At 34.3% G+C, this 11,458-nt stretch overlaps 1 protein-coding gene across 1 annotated transcript; it reads right to left on the bottom strand.

The window, feature by feature from the left end:
• Positions 1-694: 694 nt before the first annotated feature.
• Positions 695-1,380, bottom strand: LOC124895685. Its single transcript, XM_047406117.1, has 2 exons — positions 1,258-1,380; positions 695-1,144 (listed from the first exon to the last, which is right to left on the bottom strand). Exons 1-2 carry the CDS (start codon positions 1,378-1,380, stop codon positions 695-697), a joined length of 573 nt encoding a protein of 190 aa, XP_047262073.1.
• Between the last annotated feature and the right edge of the window lie 10,078 nt (positions 1,381-11,458).

Here is an 11,458-nt window from a genome sequence, read left to right as displayed (position 1 = left end):
ACCAACCTCTTTCTGCCAACCTATCAAACATTTGATCTATGAAAGACACTGGGAAGTGGTCCTTCAAAGTCCATGAGTTAAGCTTACGATAGTCTATACAAACTCTCCACTCAATCACAGGTTTGAGGGGAATCAACTCATTTTTATCATTTGCCACAATAGTCATGCCCCCTTTCTTGGGCACACATTAGACCAGGCTTACCTACTTACTATAAAAAAATTAGGTATACAACTCCTGTATCCATTTATTTAATGATCTCCTTCTTAACCACCTCTTGCATTGGTGGATTAAGACGGCGTTGGTACTTAATGGTTGGTGTGCGATCTTTCTCAAGCTTAATCTTGTGAGTGAAAATACCCGAAGGAATACCAATAATGTTAGTAATAGTCCATCCTATGGCGCTTTTGTATGATATAAGCACAGATATAAGTGCCTCAACCTGGTTCTCGCCCAAATCAGCAGCAGTAATCATAGGCAAAGTGTTTCCACTGCCTAAAAATACGTACCGTAAATGTCCTGGAAACTCCTTTAACTCCAACACCGATGGCTCTTTGATATATGGCTTAGCTAGAGGTGTTGGTCGATTTTCCAAATCTAAGTCTAGTTTCTTGGGAGCATATGAATAAGATCCCATTCCCATCAAAGCACACACCGTCTCTTCACACTACTCGATACCTTCACTGTCAAAATTTATCAAGACTGTAATAGAGTTTCCACATCAAATTTATCTTCAGTTGTAACCTCTTGATCACCTTCATAATAAACATCAACAATGGAAAATAAACTTATCTCCTTGGGTTTCTTCATAGATTGGCACACATTAATGTGAACCACCTCATCATTAAACCTGGACTGTAATGCATTAGCCCTCAAATCAATAAGGACACTTTTGGTTTTGAGAAAAGGTCTACCCAAGATTATGGGTACCTCAAACTCCACCTCACAATCCAAGATAATGAAATATGCAAGAAATATAAAACTGGCCACCTTTACTAGCACATCATACAGTATCCCCACTGGCCGTTTCACTAACCTGTCCGTCATCACTAGTCGCATGTTTGTGGGTGTAGGATCCCCCAAACCCAACTTCTTATAAACAGCTAGCGATATCAGGTTGATACTCGCTCCCAGATCACACAAAGACTTAGCAAATTAAAGAGAATCGATAGTACAGGAATAATGAGTGCTCCTGGGTCCACTTTCTTTTACAGTAAAGACCTTGTTGAAATAACTCCATAGTCGTGAAGGTTATCCACCGGTTCGTAGCTCACTATTCTCTTCTTCGTCACCAGGTCTTTCATAAACTTAGCATACCCAGGCATCTTCTCTAATGCCTCCACGAAAGGCACATTCACTGTCATCTCCTTCAGTATCGCCATGAATTTACTAAACTTTGTATTATTAGCTTTCTTCTTCAATCTATAAGGAAAAGGAGGCAGTGGTTTTGGGAGAGTGGTAACCACTGCTTACTTCTCCTTTTCTTTTTCTTTCTCTAACTCATCAACCTGCTGATGGTTAGAGTGGATGTCACTACCATCCAGCTTTTTACACTCTACTGGACAACTTTCTTTATTTTCAACATCTTCTTCAATTGCTTCATCAATTACAACTTTGCCCACAGAAGGGCCCGGTAATACCTTACCACTCTGAGTGGTAACAACCATGCAAGAGCTAATATTTTAAGGATTTTGTACTGTATCGCTCGGCAAGGTACCACTCTTTCTCTGGTTAAGTGATGTCGAGAGTTGGCTCATCTGCTGCTCTAATTACTTGATAGAAGTTGAGTGTGAATTCGCTAACTAACTCATAGAAGATAAATCACTCTTCATCATTGTCACCCCAGCATTGGTTGGCTCAACTCTCTTTAATAGTTTCTCCATCATATCCTCCATGGATATCTTGCCTGAACTGGTAGAAGCATTTTCTCGATTTCCAAAAGGTACATACAGTCCACTCCTGCCACTCTTGTTCTTCCAACTTCCTTGCTCCCTATCCTTGTAACCAGCTTTGTCATAATAGTTCTGACCTTGATTTACTTGGCTATTGCCTCAAAAACCCCCTGATTATTTAGATGGCCTCCTTCTCAGAATCTGAATTAGCTCTACTCTGTGACCCAATAGCTTTCACATTCTCAATCTTCCTAGATAATAAATGTTTAGTAAGCAGATCCATTTGGGTTTTTATGTGAGCCATGTTTTGGTCACGTTCTTCCTTTTTCTGCATTGTTCTGCAGTCATTCCACTAGGCACGGTAGAGCTTGCTACCTCAAAATCTCTGTATTCCAAGATCTACTTTATTTGGTCATCCTATCAAGCATTTCAAAAGCTTCTGGAAATGTAAGATCCATAAATGCTCCTCCTACGGCATTATCAATAACTGGCTTCGTAATAGAGTTCAAGGCTCTTTACAGAATCTTCATCAAGTGCACCTCAGACATTTTATGATTGGGACACGGGATCAAATTCTTCTTAAGCCTCTCCTATGTAACACTATGAAAACAAAATTGAGTTTCTAACACCTCGACCGAATGTAACTTTTAGTCTGTAAAGAGTTACCTAATGTACTGTATCCCAAATAAATTATCATTGAGTGTATCTTCTAGCGATGTATATAATTTGATATTTAAGAAATTTATATAGTGATCTCAATTCTAAAGTCCTAAAAAAATGAGAGCACATGAACCGTGCAAAGTGATGACTTATACAAATTTTGAGTTATGCCTATATGTACCATAGGAGTTGTGTATAACTTATATATTATACTATTTATATGTTGTCGATTAAAAACAAAAGAGATAGCAATTAGTATAGTCCCCCTATTTAAGTTACTTATAATTGGAAACACTTGGGCCCCTCCCCTTTACCTTTCTTTTATTCATAAAGATAACATTTAGTATACTACTTTAGCTAGAAAGTTCTCCCAGAAATAAAACAGTGTCCATTTATCATCCTCTTTAGAGGTAACGTGAGGCCATAGTTTGCAAAGAAAAAAGTGTTTTGTACAAGTGAGTAGCTCATATCGATTGCAAATTACTAAGCGATTGTCAGTGTTCATCAAATAATTTTGGAAATTTTTCAAGAACTCAAGTTGGGGGTTAATCTCAAATAGTTAATTTCTCTGCCCCAACTCAAATTTAGTTATGGATTATAGATTATGGATTTGGGATATTGTATAAGATAGTAATTGACATTTAATTTGATATTCATGCTAGTTCTTGAAATGGGTCTTGTTAATTAGGGTTTTTTTCTAGAGGGAAAAAATGAATTATGATTAAAAAATGGAGTTTTTGGGCATTGCTATTTGATGGGATAGATTTGATATCAACCTTGGTAATTTGAAAAATAAGAATTTTCCCCGAACATTGTTAAGGAATTTGATTAATTTTAGGCTTTTGGAAAGAATATTGAAATGTGTTGTTAGATGAACTTTGTACTATTGATAAACATATATGTGTATTATATATGTAGTTGATTGTGTTGGAATGATTACTCATCGATTGTTATTGTTTGGTTGCACAAAGACTACACCTAGGAGGGTTGAGTTGTTTGAAACTCTTGATACCATCGTTAGCTAGTGAGACATCCAAGGTATGTAAAGATAAAACTTCTTCTTCATAAAGTCACATATTTCTCCAGTAAGAGTCCACATGAGTTGTTCGATTACTTATATAGACAGAGCTTTCGTGTGGAACGTTAGACACATGACTACACGTTCGCCGTATCCATACGTTTGTGTGTTCTTTCCAGTTGAACTTGTCTCCATACTTCCTACGTCTATCTGCTGAGGTCATACTATTGATATGCTCCTTGTTGTATCGTGTATCTATGAAGTTCTAACACTATGTTCGTGTCTTTCTGATATACTTAGAAGTCACGTGTCGCATATATTACATGTTATAAACTGGAAGAAATGGCCATAGTATAGTTGGACTAGTATAGTTTATCACATAGCCACATGCTGTGATAAGATATAAAGATATAGCATTTACATAGCTCAATTCTACTAAACAAGTTAATCGTATATGGGAAATACTATTTGAATGGCTAAACAAGAATTATTGTAACATACCGGCATAGGCCTACAAGGCATTAATTGATAAAATTTAACCATGAGAGGGTATTTATAGGTGTGGTTTGGCATACTCGCTCGACGTAATTCTATGCACAGAATTGAGACCAGACCATTATAGTGAGCCCAAACATTGTGGCGTACCCGCCCTTGTGGCATTATTTGTATTTAGAGTCAGCTGGACTGTCATGTATAGTTCCCCTGACTCGAGCCAATATATGCCACATATGGTCTGCGGGCAGACCCTCATAGTGAGCCCATGGGTGGCGTACCCTGTATCAGACTACGATTACAATTGTATGCATAAAACCATATGAATGAGTATTTGAGCAACTTATTTTATATGTTTGACACATATTGCTTTTGATAGGTCATCGTATGATTATTTATAGTAAAGGTAGGCAAAAGACATCACCTAGGCAAATCATTAGGCAATTCATAAATGGTGAATTACTCATAAGATGTCATATAATAAGTTAACAAGGCAAATGCATTGACTATCATTCTATATTGCATATCTATCTCTTATACATTCATAAGTTATAGTTCTAGATAGGAGTTTCTAGTATTCGATTGCATAGTCGCTCATTTGGTTACTTGACTCATTAAGCATCTTTATATGTCCGGATGTTATTCTGTCTGCTTTACATACTAGTACATATTATATATGTACTAATATCCCTATGTTGGGGGCACACCTTCTTTATAAATACAGGATCAAATCTGCAAGTGAGAAGACATCCATGTTAGGTTCCTTGCCCTCCTCAGCTGGTATGTTGGTGAGTTCTATCTCTACTTGGAGCCAAATTATGTGTAGTACCTTTAGCTACATGTGCAGGTTGTCAGTTGAGTACGTCGAGACCTGTCTCGACTAGTTATTAGTAATACAATGGTGTAAACTCTTTAGAGGCTTCCTAGACACTATATAGAGTCATGTTGTATAATTTTTATATAGATAACCTTATAGTATGTGTATGCTACTTACAATAGGTTTTCCACTCGTTTATTATTCTATAACTTTACTTAGGTCATATATTATTTGTACAACAGATGTTCATACGATTCTTGTCCACACAAATCATTTTAGGGGCGTGTCAAACTTGGTATCAGAGCGTAGGTTCTGTTGTCCCAGGGAGTCTACAAAGTCGTGTCTAGTAGAACCTCTCGTATGAATATGTCATGCATAACTTTTATATTGGAGGGACTATTTAGGCATTTAGGAATTTTGAACTTATTATATGATCTAGATCGTGCGATAAAGCTATGTCATTAGAAGTTACTTTTGATCTACATTCTACATTAGTGTCTTATGGATTTAATGATACATCAAATTAGGATAAAAGGCCAATTTTAGTATTCCTAATATGGAGTTTTTACTCATAATCACTAGTCAAATAGAAGCTTATACTTGACTTTAAGAAGGCTCGATAAGTCTGATCTTTCAGGTTCTTAATGTTTTTGCACAGAAGAAATGTGTGCATAGATTCACCTACCCTCTACAGTTATAGATGTATTTATGTTACTCCCACATTTATGTAAGTAGTTCACTAGGATGGGATTAGTCAAAGAATTATTTGATTAAGGATTGTTCATCTATAGAATAGGAAAATAGTATCTCCTAATGCAACTTTGGTAGAAGAACACAACCATCTTCTAATAAGTTGAAGAGGATAGTAGCTCTTATAGTTAGAAAAAGGGGCTCCACTAGTGTTACTAAAATATACTCTTAATTCACTAAGGAAGCCTGGATGCTCTAGTATGATCGGAATCCTGAATACTTTAGTAGATATCATTTTTAGGTAAGAACATGAATGATTCTATAAATAGAAGTATTGAGATTTCTCCTATTAGGCACCGACTTGTGTAAATTCTTTGATGATAACTAGTTTGGGAATAAATATTTAGTAGATTCATGAATTTTGTATAGATATGTATTATTATGGGTTATGTTAGAGTTAAGAAGGGTAATATGGGGTCAAGGTTAGGATCAAAGAATTTCGATAGGTTAAACATAGGTTAAGACTTATCAAAATGCTCAGAGTCACAGAAGATAGAATATATTAATTGATTATAAGAAGCAGTTGTTGTATTTAATAGAAAGCTGAAGGTTATATGGATAGCCTAAACTATGTATATAAATGGAATAGAACTCCCAGATAAAGTACGACTTTTATGATGGTTAGACGAATAATTATATAGCTTCAATGACTAGTGATAGTCGTTTTATGAGAATTGGTGTTGGTATAGATGTAGTTTTTGGATACCTATCATGTTAATTTGTCGTGAATCCATAAATTTGAATCTTATAGCTTACTTGCTTGTTAGATTATACATGTTACATGTTTCTTATTTTCATGAGCTTATTAGTTTTTATATTATGTGCCTTACAGATTAATTTATATATATATATATATATATATATATATATATATATATATGTTATTTGCATCAAAACCTTTTGTTTGTAGGTTAGACATTACACATTGCTCATATGATACACATATCCTATACCATTTGTTCATAAGTTATATGTTATATAAGTTATTTTTTTTTACATATTTTGTAAAGGGAGTGCTTACATGCTATATGTTTTATAAATACTAATTCACATGTTAAATATTTTTTTTGAACTATTTATTCATATGTTACCTATATCTTAAATTATTTGCTTATAGATTATATGTTATATAAATTTGTGTATGTAAGGCTATTTGTTTTCATATTCTTTGGCATGAAATCTCATACGAGTGTTACTGCCAATAAAGTGAGTTTCCCAAGTGTTCTCCCTAGTAAAGGATATATAGAAATGAGGTATGATTTTTAGCATTACTAATGAGCTTGTTCCTACCTTGATTTTTAGCATTACTAATGAGCTTGTTCCTACCTCCCATGATCTTACAAGTGCGTCCAAGTACTTTAAATATGTGTTTATTACTTGATTTGTGTGCTTACACTTTCTAATCCAACCCTTGTCACATGTTTCTCTTCTATGTGTCAATAAGATCCTAGATTATACATGGTAAGTGTGCTTACATGTTAGGTATGCAATCTGCTCATTTACTGTCAACTGTTTCAATTGTCTATTTAATAATATACTTCATTTTCTCACATATTTACATGTCCCCTTCATTGTACATCACCCCCGTTATCGTAGCCTATTATGTTACCTCATAAAATACTTAATGGTTCTATTTTACTATTTATATCCCCTAACTAAAAATGTGTATTTGTTCCTAAATTGAATCTACTCACAAGTTTCATTAGTTCTCATGTTCATGTATCCCTTTCGTTTGATATTGTTCACTAAGTATTTAACTATTTTATCACTATCTAGAGTACTTATTTCTTGGATTGCGTGTTTTACAGATTACTTATTTGCACATTTTCTTCATGAAATATCTTAATGAATGCTGCGTATGTACATATTTAGAGATTTTTTTAATGTATCATAGGTTATTCATTTACATGCTATAGACATCATAGGTTGCCCATTTCTATGTTACATATCCTATAGCTTATTTTCTTAAATGTTACACGTTTTAAAAGTTTATATAATTAGAATGTCAAAATTAAATTGCCCATGTTTAACTATTTATAGATTGTAAGTTTATATGTTTAAAGGCTATAGTTTGAGTTTATATGCTCATATTCCTTATTCGAGCTATTTTCATGTTATATATTTTCACAATTTTAAGATTTAAGTCTTAAGTACTTCTGTTGTTTAACTGTCTATTTGATTATATGTATATATATAAATTTTTTTCAAAATAATTATATGTTTTACGAATTGTTTGTTTATATCTCACCCTATTTATGATATAGTTGCTTAAGTATTATACAATTTTCACGATGAACCTATTTAGAGATGTCAACACTCTATTTGCTCATATACTATATTTTTTTTTGCTTATAAGGTTTATTTGATTGATTTATTGGAGACATGATTCTGTTTTCTGTTATTGGTGAGTGATTAATATTTTGCTTCAGTTCCTAAAACATGTTTTTAGTTGAAAGGATTGTCATATTGGGTTTCAAAAAAAAGAGTGTTATTCTTCAATATTCAATAGGATGGACTGCATTGTTGAATCTGTTGACTTGCTAATAGCTGGAGATTAATTATTGTCGGACAAAGACACTCTCAATGAGGACCTTGAGACTATTAAAAACATATTGTATTTTTGAGTTCCTACTCAAGAGTATATTTCCACATATTTATTACATACTTATGTTGTAAGTACTTTTCTCAAAAGTTTGGATGCTCTCTCGCTTTAAGTAGTTGGAACCTCTAGATAAAAAAGTTTTACATATATCCTTGTTGTGGCTGATACTAGTTTTGCTGAAGAGCTATGTACTTGCCTTAAAAAGGGAAAAATTAAGAGAGAACTGTTTTCTTTACATTGAAAAATTACATACATTGAAAGTAGATATCTGTTGTGTAGTTATCTCCTAGCTCTCAGTTTCTTAAAGTCCATATAGAATGACTATCAAATTTTGTTCTTTTGATATCTATCTTTTAAACTTTTAGAGAAACTTTCTCCTCTGGAGGACTAGTGTCGTCATCAGGCTCTTTACACTTTTACATTTTGAATAGTTATTTTGGACCTCAAAGGAGCAATAGTTGGTTGCTGCAGTTATCCTTATTTGCGTTGGCACAAATGAAAACCTTAATTCATAATTCTAGTGTGTAGTAAATCCACTACATGTAGAATGAAGTAGTTAAATATTTCTATTAATACAGATGTTGATATGATATGTTTAATATGATGAATTTTGTGTCATAACTTATTTATTTACAAGCATCTATTTATTATCTATGTCCACATGCTATTTTATAGTTTACAAATTTTTCTGCCATAGGTTTTCGCAGCTTATACCGTGTAGGTTACATTTTATGTTCTTCTCTAGTTTACAAGTTGCATGCTTATCAAGTTTATATGTTCATAGGTGAAGATTTTTATTTTTTATTTTTTTAGCTCATATGTTACAAGATTACATGTATTTCATGCTTACTTGACAACATATTAAGTTTCTGTATGATTTGATTGTTGTTTAAATTTTTTATGCCTCGATACATACCTACTAAATAGAGAGGTAAGACTTTAGGGTTAAGTTTATATCAAGTTAAAGAAAAGTAGAGTGATCACTTAGATTGAGTCGCACGACATGCGTCTATAATCCTAGGGACTTGCATGAATGCAACTTCTGAATGTGGAGTATAAGGTAAGTTACAACCTTGGTTATAGCCATCATTTGATTATAAGGTCAAATGGAGCCTCATATTTTATCCGTTGAGCATTATACTTGGTGTGACGCTCTGTGAAGCATATTTATATGTATTTTGGATGGCTGACAGGTTTTCCATAGCCCTATCTACAGAAGAAACTCTATCAAGGCTTTTAGAAAAAAATTGAGAGAGCCAAATTTTAAGACCTTTAGGTGGAAAAGGTAAAGTGAAAGTTGTAGTGGGTGATTTCATAAATGTCTTGGATAACAATAGGAGTCAAATTAAACTACAAGTATCAGTCGAGGACGAATGATACTAAGTGGGGCAGATTGTAACACTACAAAAAAAAAAATTTCTAACACCTTGAGCGAATGTAACTTTTAGTCTGTAAAGAGTTACCTGATGTACTGTATCCTAAATAAATTATCATTGAGTGTTTCTTCTAGCGGTGTATATAATTTGATATTTAAAAAATTTAAATAGTGATCTCAATTCTAAAGTCCTAAAAAAATGGGAGTACTTGAACCGTGCAATGTGATGACTTACATACTAGTACATATTATATATGTACTAACGTCCCTATGTTGGGGGTGCACCTTCTTTATAAATATAGGATCAGGTCCGCAAGTAAGCAGACATCCATGTTAGGTTCCTTTCCTTCCTCAGCTGGTATGTTGGTGAGCTCCATCATCACCTGGAGCCAAATTATGTCTAATACCTTTAGCTACATGTACAGGTTGCCAGTTGAGTACGTCGAGACCTGTCTTGACTAGTTATTAGTAATACAATGGTGTAAACTCTTTAGAGGCTTCCTAGACACTATATAGAGTCATGCTGTATAATTTTTATGTAGATAACTCTTTAGTATGTGTACGCTGCTTACAATTGGTTTTTTGCTCGTTTATTATTCTATAACTTTTCTTAGGTCATATGTTGTTTGTACAACAGATGTTGATACAACTCATATCCGCACAAATCATTATAGGGGCATTACAAACTTGGTATCAAAGTGTAGGTTCAGTTGTCCCAGGGAGTTTACGAAGCCGTATCTAGTTGAACCTCTCTTATGAATGTGTCGTGCACCATATTTATACTGGAGGGTCTATTTGGGCATTTAGGAATTTTGATCTTATTATATAATCTAGATCGCTCATGAAGATCTTCATTCGATAGCTGCCTGAAATTACTAATCTCGTCCCTTAACTGTAACATCCTGGATGATGGAAAGAACCTCTATAGAAAAGCTTCTTTTGAGATACCTCCAGTTTGTTATAGAATCAGGAGTCAACCGATTAAGCCACAGTGTTGCCTCCTCAGACAGAGACAATGGTAATAGACGTATATGGATGGATTTCTTCCCTACTGTAGGGTTATCAAAAGACTTGCAAATAGTGCAAAATTCACTAAATGCATGTTTGGATCATCACCCGAAAGTCCACCAAATAGCCCCTTTAGATGAAGTTATTAAATCATGATACTAGTGATGTTGAACTTAGCTTCAGGTGCCAACGGTGGAGGAATAATAGCTCCAGTTGCACCCGCTCCATCCATTTTGTCCTCATCCTCCTCAAGATTAAATTGCACAAGTTGCCGATCTTGTCTTTCTCAGAAAGGATGATTTCTATTTATATTACGATTCAACGGTGCAACTATATTTTTTGTATGCCTTTGGTTAGCAGGGACTAACAAATCATTGTCTCCCAAGTCTTTGTCATCAGCTTAGGCATTCGCCCTGGATTATCAATATTTTGCTGATTAACTTGCGCATTAGCCAAAGCTGCTAAGCGCTCATCTTCTTATTGGTCTGCCATTCTACCGATCAACTGAGTTTTTGGATGTACTGGTAATAATGGTTCACCTGACCTCTGTGTACTTAGCATACACAATGATTACCCTACAAAGAATAAAAACAAAAAAGAAAAGTAAAATTTGGAAAACTTCACCAAAGGTCTACTAACAAACACAAACTTAATTGACAATCGTATTCCCCGGCAATGGCGCCAAAATTTGATATGCCCAAATTACACCTCACTTATAAGAGCGTAAGCGATTGTTGTCAAATATATAACTCAACTGGGTTGGGGTCGAATCCCATAGGGAATACTGTGTTCACTAAGTATTGTGGTTGTTACTAGATTGTGGATCAAAGGTTCCGAATTAAAGGG

Source organism: Capsicum annuum, unplaced genomic scaffold (assembly GCF_002878395.1).
Source record: "Capsicum annuum cultivar UCD-10X-F1 unplaced genomic scaffold, UCD10Xv1.1 ctg83390, whole genome shotgun sequence".
NCBI lineage: Eukaryota > Viridiplantae > Streptophyta > Magnoliopsida > Solanales > Solanaceae > Capsicum > Capsicum annuum.
Note: the sequence above shows the minus strand (reverse complement) of the source record. Positions and strands in the feature narration are given on the sequence as shown.